At 42.3% G+C, this 27,759-nt stretch overlaps 1 protein-coding gene across 5 annotated transcripts in view; it reads left to right on the top strand.

Moving 5' to 3' along the window:
• Positions 1 to 27,759, top strand: part of ZNF462 (zinc finger protein 462) — a 91,446-nt gene that overhangs the window by 31,688 nt on the left and 31,999 nt on the right. For 2 of the 5 annotated variants that reach the window (XR_012773492.1, XM_075488715.1), the window contains exons 2-7: positions 8,909 to 9,160; positions 9,761 to 15,249; positions 16,111 to 16,275; positions 17,938 to 18,212; positions 21,379 to 21,497; positions 25,711 to 25,902. Coding sequence is in view for 4 of the 5 variants with exons in the window: in XM_075488715.1 (XP_075344830.1) it covers positions 8,941 to 9,160; positions 9,761 to 15,249; positions 16,111 to 16,275; positions 17,938 to 18,212; positions 21,379 to 21,497; positions 25,711 to 25,902 (6,460 nt within the window). In the remaining variant the exon portion in view is untranslated. The remainder of the gene's footprint in view (positions 1 to 8,908; positions 9,161 to 9,760; positions 15,250 to 16,110; positions 16,276 to 17,937; positions 18,213 to 21,378; positions 21,498 to 25,710; positions 25,903 to 27,759) is intronic. The other 3 variants (XM_075488716.1, XM_075488717.1, XM_075488718.1) reach the window with 3 other exon arrangements.

Genomic DNA, 27,759 nt, shown 5'->3' with positions numbered 1-27,759 from the left:
GTATTTAGCCTCTGTAAAAACACTGTGCTCCTTGCAAACTAACATTGGTCCTTTCTATAGCATGCTTGCAGCTCGCAGCTAGAGCACTGCAAGTGACCATGGAATAGAGCATGTAGTTCGGGGTGAGTGGCAAGATTACTTTTAAAGGCACGACAGGCTGTGCAAGCCTGTTTTAGGGTTCCTTTAAGGGCAGATGGCCATCAGGAGATAATATCTTCTGTCTTCAGTCACAGCTTTGCTCTTTCCCACTTCAGTTCATGGTGTAGCAAGGTATGTGGTTGAGTTTGTCATATCTGATTTGCTACTGGCAGGACCCCCTTTATAACAGCTCTGACTTTTCTTGGCAAGAAAGAGATCTTTGCTGGGGTTATGCCAGGCTGAGGAGCCTGCTCCTCCCCCTGCTCCTTCCAGGGTGAGGCTGGTAATGCATCCTTTGTGTAAAGAGCTCCTAGAAGATGTTATTTGCAATGCATGAGAAGAAATTAGGTTGTTTCTGGAGTATCCATGCAGAGTGCTGCCGTGTTCTTCAGCACCACCTACTGACATCTTCCTCTCCCAAGTCCATGTACACGGGGGAGTGCACTTCTCTTAACTCACAGGTACTCGATTTCTTGAGGTAATTAACAATACACTCTTGGCTGGAAATCAGAAACCCCAGACCGACTGCTTTCAGTTGCATTATGCCATATGGGGAGCACTAAGGAGCAGGGTACAAAAGCCAAGTTGCTTGGCTCTGGTATCTGTTTTCCTAGGTTGGCCCAGCCCACTTGCCTCTTGAACATGTATGTCTTGTGCAGAAGGGCATTGAGTGGTTGGGTTGTGTCAGTGAGGTGGATGACTTGGCTCGTTTCCTGTAAGCATTTAGTATGGGACCCAAGTGGCAGACCATATTTCTATTCTAGAGTTTTGCCCTCTGCTGTTCCATCTTCCTCTTAAATCCTGGAAGGATTTAAACAGATAGCTTCTTTACAGGTTTTGACTGGGAAAATGGTTTAATGCTTTTTTGGTGTGTTTTCATTTTCTTCCTCTTCTTAACCTTCTGGTAGGAAAGGAAACCTAAGTTTATTCTGTAAACAAAAATGAGCCTATCTGATCAAAATTCATCCCTTCCTAGTAAAATTTTTGTTGTATCTTCTTGTAACATGTGGCCAAAGCAGTATTCTGTTTATTGACTCTGGTGAACCACAGGAATACTTGACAAAGCAGTCTATGTGTCTGTATTTGCACCTCCACAACTACTTTTGTACAGTAAATTAAATACCTGCCATACTTAATAAGGGAAGAAGTCCTACTCTGACCATTTAGTTGTTCAGATTCTTACATATATTTAGAGTCTTTTTGATTTCTGTAGGGATTAATAACATTCTATGAACGTAATTCAGAAGATCAGAAAACCCCATCCTAGTCTTGCTTGGAGCAAAAGCATTTAATATTCGAGAGCCTTACTAATAGGTGAAGTTCTTCATCCTAAGACTCAGTTGCCCATGCTCTGTACCATGTAATGCCTCCCAGCTAACCTTCAGGAAGGGAAGACAAAAAAATGTCAGAATCATACTTTGTATGACTCTCAATTTGTCTTTTAATTAAGTTGTGGCATTTTATGTGCAATCTGCTTTTATTTTAAAAGTTTGAAGTTTGAAAGTATCCTTCAGGCATTTAGATGGTCTCTTCATGTATTTTTTAAAAAAGCACAGATATATATGTACACTCCAGGAACCCAAAGAAAGGAGAAGAGACATTATTTGTGAGAAATGGAAAAGGAGTGGTCAGCATTTAGGTAGCTTGAATCAGCAAAGTCCCAGCCTGATGCTTTTTGTAGTTCGGTTACTTATATCTGAATTGTCTTTGTTGATTTGATTTCCTTGCAAGTAACACGTGGGTGTAAGATCAAGTATCCCATCTTGGACTTTTGTCTTCCTTGCTAGGGAAGCTTGTGTTTTCCGCAGTGAGACAATTATCAGTTTGCTGTGCCTGCTTGAGGCTGGGGACTGCAGTCTTTTCCTCAAGATACCTTGCAGAAGCTGACGTTGTGGTCCTATCTGTGATTCTCTTTTCTTTCATAGCTCCTTGTAAAATCTATGTACCTTTATTCTGCTAGGGTCTTAACAGTGAGATGGCTAATATGCATTAATGTTCAGTAACTGAGCACTGTGTTTTTCTGGGTTTTGTTTTTTTTGGTTTTGTTTGTTTGGGGTTTTTTTTTTCCTTCTTTTTCCCTTGTGTTTGTTTGGTTTGGGCTTTTTTTTCCATTTTTTGAAAAGTCATAGTCTTGGAGAACCAGTTGAGCTGATAGCAATGTATCCATCATTTGGACCTGTTTCAGATCATTTATGTGTTTATGTATTAAGTTCCCCAAAAGAAAAATAACCAGAGGTTCTGTGAATCCTTGTTCTCTTCTTGAACTGAAAAACCCATCTATGCTTCTGGCAGCTCCTAGCACTGCGTAGCCTCTCTTCCACAAGCTTTAAGAGTAACATGGTTTATATTTCCTTTAAAGTGTAGAAGATTTTGCAAGCTATGCGGTAGCTTTACAGTGATCCATGGTATGGTATCAGGTATGTTAAATTAATGCATGTATTCAGGAACATAAGTAAATAGTAGCTGTATAAGGATCAACAAAGTTGGTCGTCCTGTTTTTTGTGACCGGGAGATTTCTTAAAAGTTTGGAATATAATGTACAAAGGATGTGTAGTAGGAAGACCTCCTTTTGTGGAATCTGACCTAGAGCCCACTTCAGGTTCAAACAGTCTTCCAGGTGGCTGGGTAAGTACATTTTAGGAAAAAAAAGAGTCTGTCTCTGCTCAATTTAGATCGTTGTTTTTACTGTTGAGTTGGAATGCATGTCTAATAGAAGTTCTTTCCTGAAAATATCTTATGTTGTAATATGTATTTCCATGTACAGAAATATTTACTGAAAGGAATGGGCAACAGGATCACACGTATCAGCTAATGCGTTTCTCTCATGGGTGTAACTGTTGAGTTTCAAATGTAATAAATGACCCAAAACTAGACATTCAGTATGGAGATCTTGATAATAAAAGGTGTAACTGGTGATAAAATTTTACCATAAGTCCTTTACATGAAAATACGAACCACAAAGTAAGTATATTGGAGCGGGCAGTTGCAACCAACCCATGGAGTTTTATCAAAATCCAGTTCTATCAAATTAAAAAAAAAGTTAAAAAAGAAATGGTATTTCAATTTAGTTTATTTTGATACCAACTTGCAAGAGTAACTCCAAAAACAACCCTCAGAGGACCAAGAATCCTAGCAGCTTGACTGGAATTTGATCATTGAAAAAGACCTGTGAGTTGAGTAGGTTTGCCTGACTGTAGTTGAGAGGTGAATTTATTATTTGAATTCCTCATTAATTATGGGTTTTTTTAATACAGGAAAGATGAGGCTGGTTTCCTCCAGTTAGAATAGCCTTCAAGTTTCCAGTTTCTCAAATGTATAAATTTTTGCATTGCTCCTATGTTTTTGCTTTAGTTCTCATTTTTCCTGTTGTGACCTTATGTTATAAAAAGTGTTTAAAAAAAAAGGGAGGCAAAACAACCCCAGATCCAAGAGCATCAGAGCAGCATCTCCATCGTACATGAGCTGAACCTGGCCAGGAGCCCAGGTGGCATGGCTGGAAGGTCCGCACCACAGCTGTAGGGGCTGGTGCCTTGTAAAACCCAGGCTTCTCTGGCAGGGAAAAATGCCTGCGGTGTTACTCATGGGAATTTTGAAAACTTGTCATGTCTGTAATTAGTTGCTTGTGGATCGCATTGCCGTAGTGTTTGGTAGTTTATTTCTGGTAGGTTGATCTCCAACAGCAACAAAAAGGCGGTGGGGAGATGAGACCAACACTGAACCTTCCTGCGTGTTTTGAAGGAAAAAGATGGCTCTGGTATCTGATTCCAGCCTCTGCTAAGATGTTTTGTTCATGCTGATCTGCTCTGACGCAATGCGCCGCACGGAGCTGCCGGGGCTCCCCATGGAGAGGCAGGTCAGGGCCTGGCAGCCTGGGCCCATCCCCCTGCCCCAGCTGGGAGCAGGGCAGGCCCAGGGGCAGCCTCAGCCCTGGGCACTGGGAACCTCCCTGCGGCCTGGCCGGGCTGTGGGCCTGCAGGTGGGCCTGGCTCGGCGGGGCCCCGGGCAGGGCTGTAGGGAGCTGGAGACCAGCGCTGCTGCAGCGTTGCTGGGGGGGGGGGCAGGGGGCTGATGGTGCCAGGGAGTGAAATGGGGTCCTGGGCTGTGGGGGAGACCCTATGAGGGCTGTTCAGGAAGAGCAAGGCCTGTGGGTACCCTCAGGGCTCCGATACACACTGCATCTCCAGGGGGACTTTGTCCAGTTGAAAGGGGTTTGGCAGTGTTTCTGCTGGTGTGATGGGGTGTGTAACATCATAGAATCATAAAATCATAGACTCATTTAGGTTGGAAAAGACCTTTAAGATCATCAAGTCCAACCGTAAACATACCACTGCCAGGTCCACCACTAAACCATGTCCGTAAGTGTCACATCTACACATCTTTTAAATACCTCCAGGGATGGTGACTCAACCACTTTCCTGGGCAGCCTGTTCCAGTGCTTGACAACCCTTTGGTGAAGAAATTTCTTTCAGCTCCACTTTGGCACAGAGTAAAATGAAAGCTGTGTGCGCAAGCTATGTCTATGAGGTAGAGATGAAGATGCCTCTGATCATCTGACCAGAGGAAGGCTTGGAGAACCAGTGATTTCTTTGTTTTACATTCAAAGTTACTAATACTGAGCTGGAAGTTCACATAGTGTGTGTGGTCTGACTGACCTTTTCAGTTGTGGTTGTGCATGTGCATATTCTTAACTTCTAGAAGCTCTGCTGACTCCATCTCAAAATATAACGGATGGGTAGTCAAACCACAGAAGCTCAATTTTGAGGTCAGTGCCTTGGGCTTGACAATTAATTTTGTATTTTGAAGCTTTAAAACCAAACTTAAACATAATGATTTGTACTACTTTGGCTGCTGCCAAATTCTGTAATGACTGTTGTTCAACAAGCACAATTATCTTTTGTTTTGGATTTTTAAAACCCTAGAAATCTAATGCAACTGTGTCTCTGATGTTCTCATGCATTTGTGACTGTAGAGGAGGATGTCGAAGACAATTTGAGTCTTCACCTTGGGTCTTTAAAACTGTGGCTTTGAGAATTTGCGCAATGTTTTGGAAGATTTCCGCTCATAAGGAAAATGAGACTACCTCTTCTCCATATTAAGCATTAAAGCCATATAATTTAAGAAGAGGCTGTAAATGCAAATTAGTCAGACAATGGCATTTTAATAATCTGGTGAGGTTAGCATCGCATTAGTAAGGGTATTTTAGAAGTCACATTATCTGTGGGCAATGTGGTCTCAAGAGATTGGTTGTGAATATGTTAGAGGGCTTGTGGGATTTATGGATTCATTTCATGGTGGTTGTGTTTGGTTGTTTTAGGTTTTTTTTCCAGACTTCCTGGGCTGCTTTTGAGTTAGTGGATTTGGTAACTCCTCTCTCACTCCACCTCCATTCTCCTCTAAATTTTCTTATTGTGCTGTTTGAAAATTTATGGGATTATGGAATGCGTTACCTTAGCTGGTCATGATGGAAATGTGCAAACCTTGCTTTGTCTCTGTTGCTTGGGGTGTGCGTCTTGTCAGTGGATTAACATCTGCACTTGAAAATGCTCTTTGCTGGTGGGTAGGTGAGTCTCTCCCAGTTCCATATCCCATGCAGACAAAAAAGAAGAGAGAAAGACACACATTGTGTTTCAGTTTCTTTTGATATATGAGCTCAAACTAGCAGTTTGCGTTTTTCTTTGCCTTTGTGCAATGCCTGAATTTTAAAGAAAAATGTGGAAATGGTAGAGCAGAATTCCTTACAAAATGTTTCATCCTGCTTTCAGTGTGATGCATGGTGAAGACATCAAATTGAAGTCCATTCAGCTGTACCTGATGTTTGTTCCTCATAGCTGCAGTAAGATTAACCTCTTCTCTGGCTTGGTGCTGCCTTTATGATATAGACCCTGCTGAGATTCAAGCTGGAACCCATTAGAAAGTCTCCATCAGTTTTTGTAATCAGCAGCTATTAATGATCTCTCAACTCTTCCTTCTCATTTGTAGCAGAAGGGTACTGTTGGTTTAAGACTGTCTAGACAGCAACCAGCATCTTTGAGGAAACCTTCTCCAAGCATCAGTGTATCGTGACTGCTGGAGATGTGGATGGTGGGTTTTACCTCTTGAAGCTGCCAGAATTATCTTTTTCCAGAACCTCAGGTTTGCTCTCCCTTCTGGTTTTCTATTTTGTAAGCTCGCCTTAAGTTTCCAAAAGAGACAGAGCTGAAAGCGTTTTGTGGTGGTGTTTCTAAAGGGTCTGAAGTTTTCGGGGGGGGGGGGGGGGGGAGGAGGGGGCGTGAGGGGGGAAGAGCGAGATTTGTGTGTGTGTTGTTCTTCCTCTGTTCTACACAATGGAGTTTTCAGAGAACCTCTCTTAAAAGGCATAGCTACAGCCTTTGTGTGAAGGGTGTGTCTGCTGGCAGGGGTTGCTGATGCAGACAGGCTGGCTGGTGATTAACAAAGGTCATTAGACTTTGGAATCTGGCAGGGGAGTGGGGTTGTGTGTCTTCTGTGCAATGCAGGAGGGCTCCCCAAGAACAGGGCAGGCTGGAGGCCCCCCTCCCTGTCTACCCCCCCGCTCCCCGGGAGGCTCAGCTGTGTGTTGCCTCTGCCTGTAGGACAGCTTGGACCAGTGTCTTGATGCTGTAATGCTCTGTTTCTGGAACGAACTGTCACATTTGTCACCCATGGGACAGGGGAACCAACCCTAGGAGATGCTTGCGGGAGATCTCAGGGAGGGAAGGTGCTGCTTGGGCAGTGCAGGGGGACAGCAGCGACATGACTTGTGGTGCAAGTCATGCAGGAGAAGGGGAGATACATTCTGGGGATGCTGATTTTTCAAGCGTCACCCAAGGAGGAGGAGGAAAAAAAGGGGAAAAAAAAGAAAAAGCCTGGTGTGCTTGAGATGAATCTGAGATAAGTGAGGCCATGTTGTGCACAGGCGAGAAGCTCTGAGCCTCTGAGTGCAGGAGTTGTCTGAGCTAAAATGGCTGCTCCCAAAGCTCAGAGGACTAGGGCAGCTTAGTGAGTCTTAAAGCTTCAGTGACGCAGGGGCTCATATCTCTTGAAAGTGTGATAAGCACATTCAGCAGAGCTGTGGCTTGTTTGGCTGAGATGAAAGGACTAAGCTTGGGGGATGGGTAGTGAAAACTGGATGATCTGCTTTTCTGTGAAGTGCTCTAAATGCAGGAGTCGTCTGCTCCATGGAAAAATTTGTTTTCAGGTCTAATGGACTGTGCTAAAGGAGACGTGGGGTGGGGCTTCACTCACTGCTGTAATTTGATCCAGAGCAGATAGCAACCTCTTCCACACAATTTGGTCTGGTGCTTGCACATAAAAGCTTGAGTATGTCGATTATTGTAACTTTGTTAGCTGAAAAGAAGCTGGTGCAGCGTTCATTTTCTTTATTGGTGGTGGGAGGGAGTGGGGGGAGAGAAAGGACACAGTGCAGCCTGCAGAGGTAAATATGTGGAGAGCCTCTGTGCTCAGACAGTCCAGAATTTGACTTGCTTGAAGTTTATTTTAGCAGGCTATCAGAAGAAGCATTCTTTCATAGAAAATCCTGATGCAGTACCCTCTCTTGTTTCTGCGCCCTAATGTTTTGGAGCTTTCTCCTCGCTGTGGAAGTAGCTTCATACTCTACATAACAATAAACACATGGAATTTTTAGTGCTTTGGGCTGCCCTTGTGCCTTGGACCTCTGAAATGCCCAATTTATCATCCTTCCCAGCACAGCACATGGAAGCTTAAAGAAGCAATTCCTGTATTAATATAGGAATGGTGCTCTTGTGCCTAAGTACTGCACAGTGTAGGAGGGTCTTGCTTGTGCTTTGTGTCTCCTTTATGGCGGTGCGGTGCGGAAACATACAACTCTGTTGCAGGATTAATTGGTCACAGGCTGAACCACCATGTTTCATGTTACCATATCATATGTTGCTTTGTACTTCAAGGTATGCAGCACTTTTGGATAAATCAAGGAAGTAATTATGTCTTTGTAACTCCTGTTTCCATTGTACTTTTGCGGTATTCCTATTCCCATTGCTGTCCCTCTCTTCCTCCAGCCCTTTCCATCCCTCAGACTGCCAATGCACAAAGGTCAGGTCCCCAGAATAGACTAAAATGAAACGGCAAACATTTTAACAAAGAATGGAGATGACCTTACAAAGCTTGGTGGAAGTAGGGCAGAGTGAAGCATTCTACCTTGGGTTCATGTAGCTGCATCTCATCTTGCAGTTATGTCTAGGTTTTCCACCAACATCAGGACTGATAGGATGTTGAGAAGAAAGGCAAGTTTCTTCCTGTGAAGGCTTTTGATCTATGGTAGTGAAACAAGCAGGACTTGGCAAGTTCCAGGAAGGTTAGAGTAGGTCTCATAAAGGCAGAAGCCACTGTCTTCTGATTGTAAATTTCAGTGCATGACTGGGAGTAATGTAATGTTTCTCTAGCATATGGGTTGTGGTCTTTGAACAAGACAAACTTCTGAACAACAGCCCTATCCTGTGTAATGGAAAAGCCAAGAGGACAAAGTCCATTGAATCAATAGTTACTTGTCAGAAAGTTGACTGTTCATAGTGTTGAGTCAGCAACTTGTGAGCTACCTACATAGGACTTTATGTGAATTCAAATTGATGCCTCTTAATATGGTAAACAAAGGTTGAGTTTTATGCTGCAGTATTTGCGGAATCTCTGGAAATGACTGAGTCATCATAAGCTTGGTATTACCTATTTTCAGGATTTGTTACAGTGGCATTGATGTATATCTCTTTCTTCTTCTCTCCTTCCCCTGTTTTTTTTGCAGAATTTTCTAATGTAAAAGATCATCCCTGAACCATGGAGGTGCTGCAGTGTGATGGCTGTGATTTTCGAGCTCCATCTTATGAAGACCTAAAAGCTCACATTCAGGATGTTCACACTGCTTTTCTGCAGCCAACTGATGTCTCTGAGGAAAGTCCTAGCCAGCCAAGGTCTGGTTCCATGAATGCTAGCAACCAGACTGAGGTTGAATTTTCTTCTGTAAAGGATGAATTTACAATTGCAGATGAAATAGCAGGTAAATTTCAACTCTTAAGACTGATCTCAACTGTAAGATCTCAACTCTAACTGCCTGTTTTACATGTGGCTTATTTCAGTGTGTTTTAGTTTCTACTTTTAATATGATTTTAAAACCTCACATTATCTTTATCGCTGTGTCAGCAAAGCAGATGTCTAGCTTCAGCCATATTGTTTCTGACCATGGCTTTTTCTGTAAATGCAAATATGGAGGATTATTTTATTTCCCAGCTGTTTTTCATGTATTCCTTCATATTGCTTTTTGGTTTTCAGGTTCCATGGTTGTTCTTGGCTACCATGAACTACCTTAGAATTTTCAACTTTATTAGTGGACTAGGTTTCTTTTTTCCCCAAGAAGATTATTTTGGAAATTATCTATCCCAAACTGTACACCGTGGTCATATATATGTAGGCAGTATGCATAATGGTCATTTTACTGACCGTTGCTAGATATGTAGATCTCACCATACATAACTGAGGGAATCCTGGTGTGATTACTATGTATTCAGGATGTGCTTGAATTCTTAGGCATACAGGGTGGGCGGGGAAAAAGCCTCTTTATTTGATTTTATTTACCTATACACCTTAATTCTCATTTTAGGGCAAAATGCAACAAGTCAGATGGGGACTGGAAGTTACTATAGCCAGAGCCAGACTTTCTATGGTCAGCACATGGCTCCAAATCCTAAACCAACCAACAAGTTTTTCCAGTGCAAGTTCTGTGTGCGTTACTTCCGTTCCAAAAACCTCCTCATAGAGCACACGCGCAAGGTTCATGGAGCACAGGCTGGGGGGAGCTCAGTGGGGCCACCAACTGCTAGTTCCCTAAGTTACAACATCATGATGCATGAAGGATTTGGCAAAGTTTTCAGTTGCCAGTTCTGCACCTACAAGTCACCCAGGCGCGCAAGGATTATTAAGCACCAGAAAATGTATCACAAAAACAACCTGAAAGAGAGTTCAACTCCTCCTACTGCTGCCGCTGCTATGTCTGAATCAACGTCTGCTTCTGTGCCAGTGCAGGAACCCTGCAAGGAGCTGCCTGCAGAGGTGGTGGAGCGGAGCATTTTGGAATCCATGGTCAAGCCCCTGACAAAGTCTAGGGGCAACTTTTGCTGTGAATGGTGCAGCTACCAGACACCTCGAAGGGAGCGCTGGTGTGACCACATGATGAAGAAGCACCGCAGCATGGTAAAAATACTGTCAAGCCTGAGGCAGCAACAAGACGGAACCGGTGCACCTGATGTACAGAGTAAGAGTGCCCAGAATGCCTCTCCAAACTCTAATTATATCTCCATGAATACAACAGGACGTGAGATGTCGAATGCTAATGTCTCAAACTTCAGGAGCTCTATGGGCAATTCTCTTATCAGGCCCAACTCTTCTACATCTTCCAAGTTTTCTTCTGTGTCTTACCCTCAAATGAAGCCTAAGTCACCTCACAACTCGGGCATGGTTAATTTGTCTGACAGATCCCGCTATGGAATTGCTGATATGACGAATTCTTCTGCTGACCTGGAAACAAGCAGTATGCTAAATGACTCCAGCTCAGATGAAGAGCTAAATGAAATGGACAGCGAGAATGGCTTGAACTCCATGGATCACCAGACCTCAGGAATGTCTGCAGAGCAGCTGATGGGATCTGATGGCAACAAACTATTGGAAACAAAGGGGATTCCCTTTAGAAGGTACATGAACAGATTCCAGTGTCCTTTTTGCCCTTTCCTGACGATGCACCGCCGAAGCATTTCCCGTCACATTGAGAACATCCACCTGTCTGGGAAGACAGCTGTGTACAAGTGTGATGAATGTCCTTTCACCTGCAAAAGTTCGTTAAAGCTTGGTGCCCACAAGCAGTGTCACACAGGAGCAACATCAGACTGGGACACTATGAACTCTCAGACTGAAAGCATTGCCTCCTCTTTGAATGACAGCACAGTGTCTTATGAGAGTGGAAATATAAATGGGAGGAAGTCAGCTGGGATGATGGAACCGGTGCCGCCGCCACAACAGCAACAACAGCAGTCACCCCAGCCCCATTCACAACATCCATACAAGTGCACAATGTGCAACTATTCCACCACTACTTTGAAAGGCCTCAGAGTTCATCAGCAGCACAAGCATTCATTCTGTGACAACTTGCCAAAATATGATGGACCGCCGTCAAACACACCACAAGAGAATGAGGCAGATGCTCACCCCTCTGCCAGCACAGTGAAGAAGAGCCAGACGTCCATCCTTGGGCTCTCATCTAAAAATAACTTCGTTGCGAAGGCCCCTCGGAAGGTGTCAAATGACTTCCCTTTAGATCTGTCTCCAGTGAAAAAGAGAACTAGAATTGATGAAATAGCAAGCAACCTGCAGAGCAAAATCAACCAAAACAAACAGCAAGAAGATGCTGTGATTAATGTAGAGGATGATGAGGAAGAGGAAGAGGACAATGAGGTGGAGATAGAAGTGGAGTTAGACAGAGAAGAAGAGCAAACAGAACCAATGATAGAGGTTTCCAGTTCTTACGCACCCCAGCAAATGTGGGGCAGAGAGGCTAATGATTCCCAGAAGGAGACAAACTTTAGAAGCATGCAGCATGACTACAATTCCACCAATGGAGCGGAGATTGAGCTCACTTTATCTGAAGATGAGGAAGACTATTATTCTTCTGTCAGCATGAAAGACCATCAGAGCCCTAATGCCTCTGTTCTGGGGAGTCAGTCAAACATGTATGGTACCGATCAGAACAACGAGAATTCAGAGTTTAGTGACTCTGGCAGGCTTTACTATTGTAAACACTGTGATTTCAGCAACAAATCTGCCAGGAGTGTTAGCACCCACTACCAGCGAATGCATCCCTATATTAAATTCAGCTTTAGGTATATCCTGGATCCCAATGACCACAGCGCAGTATACCGCTGTCTTGAGTGCTACATTGACTACACAAACTTTGAAGACCTGCAGCAGCATTATGGAGAACATCACCCTGAAGCTATGAATGTACTGAACTTTGATCATTCTGATCTGATCTACCGCTGCCGCTTCTGCTCTTACACAAGCCCGAATGTTAGAAGCCTGATGCCACATTACCAAAGAATGCATCCCACAGTGAAAATTAACAATGCAATGATATTTTCAAGCTATGTTGTTGAGCAGCAAGAAGGGCTGAACACAGAGTCTCAGACACTGAGAGAGATCTTGAATTCTGCTCCAAAAACTATGGCAACCTCCACCCCCGTGGCTCGCGGGGCTGGTGTGCCAGCTGGTTTTAACAAAAGTGCCGCCAAGAGTTTTAGTCCTGAATGTGAAAATCAGAAGGAACCTTCAGTCAATACTGTGGTTGTTTATGACTGTGACGTGTGTTCATTTGCAAGCCCTAACATGCATTCAGTTCTGGTGCATTACCAGAAAAAGCACCCCGAAGAAAAAGCATCATATTTCAGAATTCAGAAGACCATGCGTGTAGTCTCTGTTGACAGGGGCTCTGCCCTGGCTCAGATGTCTTTTGAGTTGGGGACGCCTGTCTCCCCAAAATTGTCCAACTTGGCTTCTCAACCTCCACCTCCCCCCCCACCACCCCCAGACCTCGCTACTGAACTCTACTATTGCAAACACTGTTCATACAGCAACCGCTCAGTTGTGGGAGTGCTTGTCCACTACCAGAAAAGGCACCCAGAGATAAAGGTCACTGCCAAATATATCAGACAGGCACCCCCCACCGCAGCGATGATGAGAGCTGGTGAGTTGCCACCTGGTATTCAGAGGCCACCAGTGTCAATGCAGCAGTTGAGCCGTGGTGGATCCGAGACCTCTGTGAATCCTCCCGAGAATGAAATGTTCTTCTGCCAACACTGTGATTATGGAAATCGGACCGTGAAAGGCGTGCTCATTCATTATCAAAAGAAGCATCGTGACTTCAAAGCTAACGCAGATGTGATTAGGCAGCATACAGCCACCATTAGAAGCCTTTGCGATCGCAGCCAGAAGAAATCGACTGGCAGTGTGCCTGCTCACACTTCCAGCACCGAACGGGACAAGTCAAAGCTGAGAGCCCTCAAATGCAGGCAGTGTAGCTACACATCACCTTACTTCTATGCATTGAGGAAGCATATTAAGAAAGACCACCCGAATCTGAAGGCCACGGTCACGTCCATTCTGAGATGGGCATTTTTGGATGGCTTAATAGAAGCTGGTTATCACTGTGAATGGTGCATTTATTCACACACAGAGCCAAGTGGTTTGCTTGTGCATTATCAAAGGAGACATCCCGAGCATTATGTTGACTATACATATATGGCAACTAAACTCTGGGCAGGTCCCGATCCTTCCCCTCCTGCCCTAGTGATGCCAACAGAGATAAAGACCTATAAATGCAGAGACTGCATTTTTGAAGCATCTTCCATATGGGATATTACTAATCACTATCAAGCATTTCACCCTTGGGCCATGAATGGAGATGAATCTGTGTTGTTAGATATCATTAAGGAGAAAGATGCTGCTGAGAAATCCATCCCGCAGCCTGATGAAGCTGGGGTCAGGATGGATTCTGAAGACCAGATAACAACGTCACAGATGGATCAGGATGCAGAGTGTGTAGAGGATCCCAGCCTTTCCCAGGAAAAAACTGTCCAGCTGGCTTCTGCAAACCCTGCCATCTCCTCCACTCCATATCAGTGTACAGTTTGCCAGTCTGAGTACAACAACCTGCATGGCCTCTTGACACATTATGGCAAAAAGCATCCTGGCATGAAAGTGAAAGCGGCGGACTTTGCTCAGGATATAGACATTAACCCAGGGGCTGTGTATAAGTGCAGACATTGCCCATACATTAATACACGTATTCATGGCGTTCTCACACACTACCAGAAGCGGCACCCATCAATAAAGGTCACTGCTGAAGACTTTGTGCATGATGTGGAGCAGTCAAATGATATTGCTCAGAATGATGTGGAAGAGACAAGTAGGATTTTCAAGCAAGGCTATGGTGCTTATCGGTGCAAACTCTGCCCTTACACCCATGGAACACTTGAGAAGCTGAAGATTCACTATGAGAAATACCACAATCAACCTGAATTTGATCTTTTTGCCCAGTCACCACCAAAGGTGTCTGCCTCAGTGGAGCCAGACATGGTGACTGAAATCAAGGCCTCCCCAGAAATTGCTGCTGAGGATGTTGGAGAAGTCTCTGTGGCAGCACCTCATTTCTCCAGTTCTCATTTAGTGTCTCACACAGTTTTCCGGTGTCAGCTCTGCAAATACTTCTGTTCCACCCGGAAGGGGATAGCTAGGCACTACCGCATCAAACATAACAACGTCCGGGCACAGCCAGAGGGCAAGAACAACCTCTTCAAATGTGCTTTATGTTCATACACCAACCCTATCCGCAAAGGGCTTGCGGCACACTACCAGAAAAGACATGACATTGATGCTTACTACACTCACTGCTTAGCAGCCTCCAGGACGGTAAGCGACAAACCCAATAAAGTGATCATTCCATCTCCTCCCAAGGATGACACTCCTCAGTTAAGTGAGGAGCTGAGGAGGGCTGTAGAGAAGAAGAAATGCTCGCTTTGTTCCTTCCAGTCCTTCAGCAAAAAGGGTATTGTGTCCCACTACATGAAGCGTCACCCTGGTGTTTTCCCTAAGAAGCAGCATGCGAGCAAGCTGGGGGGTTACTTCACTGCTGTGTATGCCGATGAGCATGAAAAGCCAACTCCAGCCGAGGAGAGGAATGACTTTGAAAAGCCTGAGGTGGAGACTGAGGCTCAGGAAATTGAGTGGCTTCCCTTCAGGTGCATAAAATGTTTCAAGCTGTCGTTCAGCACAGCAGAGCTGCTGTGCATGCATTACACCGACCACCACAGCAAGGATTTGAAGAGGGACTTTACCATACTGGGAAGCGGCACCCGCTCTCAGAACCCTATCTACCAGTGCAAGCACTGTGATACGAAATTGCATAGCACGGCAGAGCTGACCGCACACTTGAATGGTCACAACGAGGAATTCCAGAAGCGTGCCAAACGTCAGGAGAGGAGGAAGCAGCTTTTAAGCAAGCAGAAATATGCAGATGGTGCTTTTGCAGATTTCAAACAAGAGAGGGTAAGGATTTGTGTGTCTGGTGTCTTTCCCTGCTCTCTGCTCCATGCCAGGGAGCCCACTAATGCCCACTTGCATGTTCTCTTTGACAGCCAAATAACCACAGGCTAATGAATGACTCAGTGTGCCAGTGAGCTCCATAAGTCAATTACACGTTCTGCTTTAATTTCCTTATCCATCATCCACATCTCCCTAGGTTCTGTAGGAAGCCCTGCTCCTTCCTACTGCTTCCTTCAGTATTTCCATTATCTTCTTTCCTTCCTCTCACCCTTCTGGAAGGCCATCTGTATCTGACAGTTACTTGTTCTTTTGTGGCAAGGCTGCCATGTACTTTGTTGCAGATTCTTTACAAAATGTCCCATCCCCCTCTTCAGTGTACCTCTGAATAACACATCAGTTTCCTTCTCAACCTTCTCTGTCTCTCAGTAGTTTCTCTGATTAAGTGCTCAATATTAACATGACATGAATCTATCTGGTGCCTCATAAGCAGAAGACCAAATTGTGCTCCTTTTCTTGCCCACTTACCCCCTTCCTTCTGTTTCAGTTTGAAATACACTTGTGGAAAAGCTCTGCACAGCTGTTGGGGAAATTGAGGTGTCATGGTAGAGCACAGTTTCGGGCCAAACTGAGTGGTCTTCTAGAGGACCACTGTTATGCAGAAACGGAAGGTTTCTCCTGCGTAGATGTCTTGTCCACTTATTCTGGAGGCATTAATAGACGTCAACAAAAATTGACCTTGCAGTTCTGCAAAACAGGATGTGTACATCAAGCATAATTTCCCTTCAGGTGTAAAATCTGGCCTGTGTTCCTAAAAATGAGATAACAAAGCATACTTCAGTGATTTATGCTTGTGTACTCAAATAGGCTTTTGGACACCTGGAAGATGTTTCAAAACTTAAGGAGAGGAAGGTGGTTGGCTACAAATGCAAATTTTGCGTGGAAGTCCATCCAACACTTCGAGCCATCTGTAATCACCTCCGCAAGCATGTCCAGTATGGGAATGTTTCTTCTGTGTCAGCTACAGTGAAGGTAAGAATTTTTAAAAAGTGACTGAAGGTGACTGCAACTTCTTGCATTGTTTAAAATAAAGGACTCATTGAAAATCTATGGAGGGCTCTTGTGAAGTTGAATGGGTTTTGAACTGGGTATTCCAGTTCAGCATGATGATTTAATCTAACACTAAGTTTCTAAAGTGCATTTGGTTTATTTTAAGATGTTTTAACTTTTTTCCACTCTTGATCCAGGGGCACGAAGACTATTTAATTCTCATTTCTTCTCAGCCACAAAGGAGTTGATGTCGTTGATGACCGAAAGACTTGGTTTATGAGCAGGAGGCTTTCTCTCAGCTATTCTGGGCTACTTTTCTGCTTAGTTAAACCTAAAGGAGCGGCTTATTTTCTTTTTTTTTTTATTTTTTATTTTTTCTTTTTTAAGAAGAGGAAGTGTGCACACACAAATGTGCGAAGTTGCTTGTGGTACACCTTTCCATATGAAATTTGCACGCTGGCTCCAAACAAAGCATTCAATGGCCAGCTGAGCCAGTGGTCTCATTCAGGTGATTAGGTGTAAATGTGTTGTTCCTTTCTCCCCCTTTCTCCCTGTGAAAGGGGGTGCCTCCTAGGACATCTCCAAGGGTAGGACATCTCCAAGGGTAGCCCATCTCCAAGGGTAGCCCATGCTCCACAGCCCAATTTCCAGGATATCGGCAGGGGTAGTGAAAGTGCAACAAGGCTGTGGGAACTAGCTGTGTATTCCTCCTCGTGCTGCAGTGAACTCATGGCAAAGACTCCTGTCGCCTGACTAAAGGTGCTTCTTTCGTGACATGTCTGCTTGTTGTGAGGAAGCTGAGTCCTTCATGGCTTAACTCGTGCTACCTGACAGAGCTTTCATTGCCCTGCCACTGACCGTCCTTTACCTTACCTGGTACTACTGACATATTCAGATGCTTCCCTCCTAACAAACCATTTCCTCTTCTCCTTGCTTCTCAAGTGAAGTTTATGTAGGGTCAAGTGAAGTTTATGTAGGGTCAATGCTTTCTATTGAGTAAATAGAAATTTTACAGCAGGGAACAAAAGCTGAAATCTATGGCTGAAAGAATGTGATGGAAATAGGTTATTAAAGTTGCTGCAAAAATGCATGCTCTGGTAGAAAAGGGAAAGGAAAGGAAAGTTAGGAAAGGGAATAAAAAAAGGACTTTTTTGTTCACTTTTTATTTTTAACGAGGATTCTAGGGTCTTAGAGTATTGGCTTCTTTCTTGTGAATTTGACGCTGGTAGACTACTGTATTAGTCTGCAGAGTAGTTACACTGTTAACTAGAGCAAAATAAACTAAAATGAACTTGCTCTATAGCTTACTAATGTTTATCTCATCAAGTTTAGAAGATTCATATCAAGGCTATTGAAAGATAGTTGATTTGGTTCCTGCCTTCTTGCATTATCTGACACAAATTTGATCAAGGAGTGAGATTCTTTTTTTACATATTCATGTATGGATATAATAGATATAATTACACTTTTCCCTCCCAAGAGTAGGCCCTTTTTTCAGAAAGCCATTGACATGGAGTTTGTGTAGGGATGTATTTAGAAAAATAATGCAGTGGGAAACCCAGGCATCATAATGAACACATGGAAAAGACTGAGGGGCAGAAGGGAGAGAGAATTGATGGCTTTGGGGGGGTATGTGTTTTTTAGCAGGAAGCTGAAGATTCTTCAAACACAACTTTGATGGAGGGTTGTGAGGGAGCCAAAGACCCTGGCATTGTGGAATTTACAGAAGCTGAATCTGGAGCATCCTTGGAAGATGAAACCAGGCCTGGGGGCTACCACTGCAGCCAGTGTGACCGGGTTTTGATGTCTATGCAGGGTCTGCGATCTCACGAGAGGAGTCACTTGGCTCTGGCCATGTTTACCCGGGAAGACAAGTACAGCTGCCAGTATTGCTCCTTTGTCTCTGCTTTCAGGCACAAGTAAGTTGTGGCTTTTATTTTTGTTTTCAAAAGAAGCACAAACTAGCAGTACTGTTTTGTAGGTTGACATTGAAGAAGAGCGCACTCAACTTGATTTTGAGCAACACTTTTCTGACCATTTAGGTGTTTTCTATGCTGCAAAATCTTTGGCCATTATGAGTAGCTATTTATAAAAGGTCACATCTTTATATCTTCTTGAATTTATTTAAGCCCTTTTTTGCATGTAGGGGAAAAGCATGCAAGCAAAAGAATAAGACTTCTTTCAGTAGGCAAACAGTGAAGCCCACCACTTATGCAACCTTGTCAAATGCATGAGACTTAACAAGCCAAGAAGAGGAGAGAAAAGTATTTTCCTTGTTAATCTTTCATATATAAGGAACTTCTGCTGCATATAACTACCTTGTTTATAATTACTACAACTCTTTGATGATTGAGTTTTCATTTCTAATATTAAATAACTATCATAAGCTTACCTTATGAAAAAAAATTAGATTTTTTTTCTTTTCTTAATTATGGTATGTAATTTCAGTCTACAAATATTTAAAGCTCACACCAGTGTGGTATACTAGTGAATCCGTCAGCCTGTTTTCCTTGTCTGATGTAGCATGTGAAAAATACATAGTCATCATTAATAGTTACATTTCTTACAATTTGTTTCCCTAAGGTTAACTTTGCCTTAAGCTGAGTAGTTTTAAAAATTATTTTAATCATAATCATATATATATGGCATGGCCCCCCAAAATGGGGTTTGTGGGGTATTTTCCATGGGCATCTTGGACTGACTCACAGGTACATGTTTTGTCTAATTTCTGGGGAGATAGCTGCTTATTTACTGTTTTAACAAAAGAAGAGAGATCTAGGTACTCATTTGATGTAGGCATTCATAGCACTGTCAGTAGCGGTCTTAAATTTGGTGAAGGTGTCACTGTTCTGCAATCACATGCATGTGGGAGAGAAAGCATGATAAAAAGCATTTTTTAACTCCTTATGTTAAAAAGCAGTATTTTTGCTGGTGTCACAGAATTGCAAATTAATGCCACAGTTTCGTATGCCTTGTTGAAAAGGTCCATGGGATTGAGCAGCCAACAGTAAGAAAGGGACTGGGGGAAGGATGGGTACCACTGGGTGTATCCCACCCTGCTTTGGCAAGGCTGACGGTGGGTGACGCCCCTACCTCACATAGCTTACAGAACCTGCTATTTGCCTAGTAAACTGCTTTGCTTCCAAAATCAGACTTGTGTTGAGTTTGGTCTCTAGTCACTCTCTTTCCTACCTAGGAAGCGAATAAAGTCATGTCCTACAAGTAGAAGGACAGGTAAGTCAGAAAGTGGTGGATGGCAGGGAAGAACTATCAGGTATCACCTAACTTGATAATAGGTGTTGTTGATGTTGTTGAAGTTGTCTGCTTCATCTTTTATTTTTGTTTCTGATGTAATTACTCTCTTGGGAGATAAAGTCTGTGAAAGAAACCAAAACAAATGTTTAAACAGCCCACTGTTCTCCCAAATCTAACCAAAACTTAAAAACCTGCTTTTGGAAGAATTTTGCTGGCAAAGTATGTGGTTGTGAATATCGTTTTAATTATTACTGTGTAGAATACCTTAAGGCATATATTTAGAATAGCTTGATATGTATTATATACATCTTTGGCAGTCTGCTTTAATTGCTAAGTAAGTTCACTCCCTGAGTGCTATTTAAAACAAATTTTGTCCTATGAAGTATTCACTGCAAGTGTTCAATGTCTTACTCATTTAGGAGACTTTTTTCCCCTTTGTCTGGAAAAGCTGTACATTTTAGCTTGCCACAAACTCTATCCTGGATTTCGATTAAATTGTATTTGTGTGAAGTGGCCCTGAGAGGAGACATAAGTTAATTTTTTTTTTTTTTCTGTCATCAGATCTTTGAATACACAGACTTCAGTTGTTAGCTCTCGTAAACAGGGATTTTCTGGCTGAAGCTCTTGTCAGTGTGGGACTAAAGATCCCGTGACAGTCTTGTGTAGCGTGAGAGGGCTGAACAACTGCCACTTGATCTACGTGTTGATATTCAGTAAAAAAAGAACAGGACAATTTAGGAAAAATAAAAGGAAATACACTGAAATACATCTAGAATTAAGGTGGCAGGTGGAGCATAGTTCTGGCAAATTGCCACTCGTCCAGTGTGCTGTATCTGTCCTGTTGTTGTTCCATCACCATCCGTAAGATGACTTAAACTACGACTAGATCACAAAGCATGAATGTGTTCAAAGAAGAGGCTGTACTGGAAATGTTCACAACGCGAGCTGAAACTACCTGCCTGCCACCTGGAGACTGTGAATTCATGGCTGTCAGCCACAGTGTAGGAACTGCAGAGCTCTGCAGGACTTACTCAGATAGAATGAATTTGATCTTCTGTTAGAAAATGTGGAAAACATCCGTTTTCCCTTCCAAACTTTACTGAGCTGTTATGAGAAGCTATAGAGAGAGGGCAGGTTCTGATCATCCCCCCATATTCAGGCTGTCAGTAGCTTCCAGTTTTCCTGAAGAAAGTAGAGGCTGGTCTTTGCCACCCCTTCTTCTCTTGTTGAGCTTCATGCAGAATCTCCCACACTGTTACTTCTAATACTCTGCTGCCTTTTAATCCTGGAACTCATCAACTGCAGCTTGCTGGCACCCTCCCCAGAGCAGAATCTCTAATCTGCTTTTGCTGCTGTAACCAAAAGAAGGCTTCCTCAGTAAAGCTGGTCAAAAATACATGCCAACCCCCCACCCCCCCATCAACAGGACAAAAGGGGGCATATTTTCACAAAAATGTTTGCCAGGAGAAAAATTCTGTAATGATAATTTTACTGTTCTTGTCTGGTTTTTGTTTCTTCAGCTGGTCCTTTAAGTCTGGATCAGGTATAATTTAATTTATACTAATCTTGCCCTATAAGTTTATTTAAGTGTCTTGCTCTCTGCATAACAGAATTGGTGTCAGCTCTGCTCCTTTTTCTCAGATTAGATTCTACTTCATTCTGTAAGCAGACCTATTTAATTTTAAGAGAGAATATGAGAAAGGATAGTTGAGCCTGATCTGCCTCTTATGCAGTTTATTATTGCTGTTAAGTGCTTTGCTTTGCATCTGAAGGAAGAGTTGAAATGATTTACTCTTTCGTGTTTCCCTTTTCTGTTTTTCTCTTTTCAAGTCTGGATCGTCATATGCAGACCCATCATGGACACCATAAGCCGTTCCGCTGCAAACTGTGCCCATTCAAGTCCTCTTATAATAGCCGCCTGAAAACCCATATACTCAAGGCTCATGCTGGTAAGTTTTCTCTCTCGGTTTTGCAGTGCAGCAGCTGAAATGGCCCGTGTATTCTTGTTGCTGATCAGAGATGCTGGTTTGAACCACGTGTTTTGTCACCAAATTTGGGTAAGATTTTCAAAGGCAAGTCAGGATTGGCCAGCCTGCACACCTGTTGGAATCAGTGGGAGTTTGGATGTTTTTGGAAGAACAAGAATTTAAAACAGTGATGAGTACTTCAAGAACTTCTTCCTTTTCTTCTATTTTCTTTTATAGGAATTATTTTTTTTCTTATTATTTCTGCTTGTTTCCAAGAGAATTTAATCAGTCCGCTTATACCATTGGTGTCTTAACAGATTGGTAATGAGCTTTGCTCCGCTATGTTTGTATTTATGTTTGTGCTTCAGGTGACACTGGGAAAAGGATTGTGGATTGCACCTTGGTTTTGGTAGAGTCTTACGCTGACTTTCACGTTAAAACCAAACACTGCAAACTTTGGGAGTCACGTCTGTGTGCAGCAGACTGAGAATGGCATGATTCCATTATTGTACATGGAAATTTGTCTTGCAAATCTCTGTATTGCAGTACAGAATCCATACAGGCAAGCAAGCAGACATGCTTCTGATGAACAGGAATTGGGAAAGTGATGTGTCATACAGGATAGGTCACCTCAAAGTGTTGCAGCTTTGATTATTAAAAAGTGCGAGACTCAGAATTTTCCTCCTCTTTATTCCGTGGCCCTAGACTCTTGGCACCGTCATGCATCATGCATTGAAAGGTTATCAGAAGATTGGAGTCAAAAACCACTGGCTCCATTGGTTACAGTTGCATTTTTGTGCTTAAAAGGATAAAAAATCAACCCTCAAACCACAGTCAAAACATGCACTCTGATGCAAATAATAGAATATTGACCAATCTAAAAAACTGCAAACTAGCCCAGTTGTTAAAAACTTGCAAGTAGAACAGAACTCCTGGAACAGATGACAAAAGGGCTAGAAGTATGTTCCTTCCTTTATCATTTGTTTACACTATGTCATATACTCAGGTTGGGTTGGAGGAGGAAGATGGGAAGATGGGGAGAAAAGGCAGGAGGAATTTATAGCTGTCTGCTGATTTTTTTTTTTTTAAAAAGATAATTGTCACCATTGATCCAAAGGCACTTTTCATCTACAGAAATGTAGGAAGGATTGATGGTCACTTGTACTTCATTTCCTGTATTGATTTCGGATTTCACAGAGCTTGTGCCAGGACCCTTTTCTGTACTTGGATGGGTATTGTGGATTAGCTTAACTTTTGCCAACCTGCTGGTGTATGGGACCATGGCATTCTGTCCCTTCTAGGAAATCCAACTGTACGCAGCAGTTCCAGTTTACAGAATCCCACATCCTGTACAGAGGTGACATGGTTCTTTATCTTTGCCAACCATAAAATAATGTTTTCTTTATGCTATTGTACAGTTGGGCTACTTTGTGTTACCTTGTTTGAACCCGCCAGATTTTTAGAGCCAAAGTTAGCATGCAACTAATACTTACTTCACACTCCTCTTCATCTAAGTCATTGATTTATTTATTATGAATTCATACTCTTGAACTTGATTAGTGGACACTCCTTGAAGGACCATGTTCTGCATTGTACAAGAACACAATTTCATGGTTGCCTACATAGTGCTTGCACAATGATTTGTGTAATAGGGTTTCCAAAGCCTTGTGATCTGCTTCTGCCTCTGTCCATTTCTACCAAATAAATATTCACATCTCAGAAAAATTGCTTGTATGTTTTTCAGTCAGAGCTTTGCTTTGTTGTGTTTTGAGTCAGTCCTTCAGAACTATTTGCTACTGAATAAACATGTTATGAAGACTTTTCCTCAGACTCCCCAGTTTTTCAATAACACAGTGGTTCTCTGAACATCTCTTTTGTTACCATTTTTTTGTTTCTTGTCAATCAAGTCATTATCAGTTTATTTAGAAGTGGAAACTTCAATCCTCCTGATTTTTTCTGAAGTCTCCTGGAGATCTTTAAAATTCAGTAAAATCCTGAATCCTGAAGTCTTTTATGCAGTCTGCCTCTCTCCCTCATTTTCTGGGGATGGGTCAAAATTCAGTGGACTGTAAAATGTGTTCTTGCCTAACAGCTGGTACCAGTCAGTGTTTCTGGCATTTGTTTTTCATCCGGTATGTGCCATCTCCTTTGGCATGGAGCAGAACAGTTTACAGAATCTTTAAACGGGCTGTCTGTTGTTTCCATCTGAACTTTTTAACTTGTTCTTTTTTTTTGTTTATATTTTTGAGGGGACTTCGTTAGCATTTTCTAGTGTCCTTGTTTCATTAGTAATGACACTGGATGCGCTGCATGCACAAATTGATGATTGTAAGACAGAATATTGGCCCTGCTCAGTTTCTATGTAATCTGGAACATAATGCTTTGAGTACATATCTGCTGTTGAGACTCACGACATAAATTTTTAGATTTATTTATTTGTATGTGTATTAATATAATCATTTTATGAAATGCAAAACTAGTAGTCAAAAAAGTGCAGAAGACTTCTGTTAAGTCAAACTGTAACCTTTCCTCTGCAATCAAACACATCCTTTCATGCTGATGTCCACCTGAACTGTTATGGCTGAATAGTGGGTATACTTCTTAGCTGTGTCTAGACTTCTTAATATGTAATCGTCCTCCATTTGCTTTAATGTCTTGTGGTGCTTTTAAGTTAACGGTTGGTGCCTACTGTTGTCCAGGAATCTCTTATACTGACAAACCATGAAGGTCTATATCTGTATCTCACTGGTATCTTATACCTTGGAGTTTCTTTTGTCCTTATATTATCCTGTTCCATTGAGCAACTTATTGTATGTGCTATACAAAAAATGTTTTCAATTTGTAAAAAGGTAATATATAACTGATATAATATGCAGGTGAGGAATGCCATTTGAAAAAACGTGGGACAATTTCTTGTTTCACCATTTCAGACTCTAAGTGATCTGTTCTTTTTCAGATGTACCAAAAGAGGCTTTTTAAGAGTTTGTATTTTGTCCCCATGAGTAGCATAGTTTTTCTCGAAGAGAGGGGTGGGACTTATTTTTATGTAGAATGGTTGCTAATCTTTTCAGGTGTGCTTACTCTGACTTGCTGCAAAAGTGTGTTTTCACATTCTCTTTTGGTTCACGTATTTCCGGTGTTGGAAACAATGCTGTTTGAGAACCTTGTTTGCTAAATTTGTTGAGAGATGGAAAACATGTTCTGCTTCGTTCATTACCAGAACTCTTGTTCTTCTGTTACTATTCATGAATATTTCAGTCCTATATTAGTTTTGGCACTTTATGTACAACTCGTATGTGGCCAGTGTTACTCTTGTACATGGAAGTGGCACTTCCAAAACAATAACTTGGCACCTGTATAATATTGCATTGTTTGTGTTGGGACAGTTTCACTTTGTGTTCCAATTGCCTCCATGCTTAATGCAAAACAAATCTTGTCTCAGGATTTGTTTCCCTTTGTTTGCTGTCTCTGTGGCTCGGAATGTATTCAAAATTAAATTCACTAGTGTTCATTACTTCTGTTCTTTCACTTCTTTTTAGTGCTTTTTCATAACACTTTCACATAGCCGTACAGATATGCACTGTTCTTGGTATTGCCATGTTCACTTCTTGTAGTAAACCAACCTTGACTTGGTTACCAGTTCTGTGAAGATTACTCCTGCCTAATGGCAGGTTTTTCATAAGGAAAATGCAACCTTCCCCAAATGCAAATCCCCGCCCCTTTTTTTTTGGAGGGACCTTTGTTAGCATTTTGTAGTGTCCTCCTTGCTTCATTAATAGTGATGCTCGATGTGCTGCATGCAGAAACAGATGACTTCACCCTCTCTAGTTGCTGTGCTCCCAAAGAAATTTGGAAGTGCTATAGTTAAGTGACTCCATTTTCATCCCAGAGTCTGTTTTCTTCTCATACCATGCAACACAGGCATGCTAAGAGTCTGGTCTCTGGTTTTTGGCATCGGTCACTTTACAAGGATCTGCAGTTGTCAGAAAGCCATACTTTGGTCCAAAGCAGGTGTCTGTACTCGCAGACTCCAGACTGCTCCAACAAGGAGACACGCATAGCTTGTTCTCTTTGGGATCAGTCTTTCGCTGAAGAGTCCATGGGAATTTTACTGCCAAGTTCAGTAAAAGAAGTATGGGGACCCCATTTTGTTTCTTTTGTGAGCTGATGACTTGCCTGTATTTCGCTCACCCAGGTGAACATGCCTACAAATGTTCCTCCTGCTCATTTTCCACCATGACAATCAGCCAGCTGAAAGAGCACTCCTTGAAAGTGCATGGGAAAGCACTGACACTACCAAGACCCCGCATTGTCAACCTTGCAGCCTCACACGCCCACCACACCTCCAAGAACCACACTCCTGCTGAAGAAGTGGAGGACTCTAATGGTAAGAGGTGCCTCAGAGCAAGAATTTAATTGTCTAAGGTGCCACTTAATATTTTTATTACAAAAAAAATTACAGCAGGCAGCTTGCTCAAAAAGCAGCTTCATTTGATCATTAAGAAAAAACAGAAGTTGCATCAAAACGAGAGTGAACGTGGTGTTGTAGGAAGTGACCTGCTTAGATCCTCACCAGTCCATACTACATTAACTTATCCTGTCACCAGTTGACTTTGGAATATGTCAACGCTGGCTTCACTTCTTAGCAGGGATTTAAATTGTAGAAAATTTTCAAAGGCAGAGCTTCTATGGATAGTCAGTGGGAAGGGGATCATCTAATTCTATCCGTGCTCCTGAAAAACTCCCCTTTATCTTGTTAGTAGAGCACTTCAGTGTAACCACATGATTAAGATTAGAATGTGAACCTGTAATGATAGTAAAAGTAATTATTCTTCTTGTCCTTGCTACAGAGGACACCAAAAGTACCTTCAGATATTAAGCTGGATCTGCAGGAAGGAGAATCTGAGAACCATTTTCTTCTCCATGCTTTCTTTGAAAGCTGTTAATCCCCTTGTGCTGGAGGAGTATGCAGAAGGTATTTGGAAAGCAGCAGAGGAAGGGACACTGTTAACAGAGAAAATGCAGACTCACAGAAGAGGTGTTGCGCGGTATCACAGCAAGTGTTAAGGCTTTTTAAGTGGTAGTTTATGAGGCATGTTTTGGGTGTCACTTCCTGCCAATTAAGAAAAGAGCTAGTCTTTGGGGAAAAAATCTTAATTCCTGGATGAGTTGCATTGACATGAGAGGAGAATGTAGGTAACTATAAATAAAAGGTTCAGACCTGCAGGTGTTCGAGGAACTGGGATGCTTGGGGGGTGTATTAGAAGAGGGAAAAAGCCACCTTTTTTCCAGAAGTTTGAGAGGTTCGTAGGGTTTTTGGTTGTTGCGCTTTTGCTTGCATTACTGACAAACTAAGAATGGGAGGTAAATATTATCAGTAATCATGTTGTAGCATTTTTGGTCTCCCATTTTCCCTTCTTTCCTTTCTCACCAGAAAACAGTCTGAAATGAGAAAGAGTGAAAGATAAGAAATAAGTTCAGAAAATGGCAGAAAGGAATTTAAAGAAAAAAGTAATCAGCATAGAAATACTTTATTGAAGAAAAAGAGAGATGTGAATAATATTTTTGTGCAAGTCAATAATTAGCAAGTCACTTCTGGGGTCAGAATCAGAATCTTATCAAAAGATTTTGGCCAGCTGCACTCAGACTACCTTTTGTCAAAGGGTTGTCTGGAACAGTGCAACGAAGACTTACTAACTGGGCTTTTATTTTTGCTAATGCTAGCTTAAACTAATCCAGCAAGCAGAGTACATCTTGTGATGTATTCTGCTGCTTTTTTGTTGCTTAAAAAAAAAAATGTTCCATTACTGACTAAGAAGTGGAGAATAATTTTCAGTGGCTGTCCTAGTCTTTCCTCTGTGTTAGCAATCTTGGTAGCAATGGTGTGCTGAGAGATACAGAAGGACAACATTTGAATTTGGGAAGGATGGTTCATTTACTCCTTTTTTTGCTTATCCCCGGAGCTCAAAGTCATGATTACTGAAGTTAAAATTTGAGTGCAGACCTCTGTAGAAGATAATTTTACAGCCTTTAGGAACTCTTCCTAAAAATCCATAAAACAGTGACTCTTGTTAACGAAAGCATTTGATGATGCTGGCTCTGTTACCTAGATCTGTATTGCAACCTGAAACCAAGGCAGAATTTGTCCCAATTAGCTTGATCATCTTTAAACAGGGTTAATGGTTAAGTCACTTTGACAATAATAGAAGCCACCCACTGGGGAGCTAGTCAGATGAGTACAGGT

The sequence above is a fragment of the Mycteria americana genome, chromosome Z (assembly GCF_035582795.1).
Source record: "Mycteria americana isolate JAX WOST 10 ecotype Jacksonville Zoo and Gardens chromosome Z, USCA_MyAme_1.0, whole genome shotgun sequence".
Lineage (NCBI taxonomy): Eukaryota > Metazoa > Chordata > Aves > Ciconiiformes > Ciconiidae > Mycteria > Mycteria americana.
The sequence above is the reverse complement of the archived record's forward strand: the minus strand, read 5'-3'. Positions and strand labels throughout refer to the sequence as shown.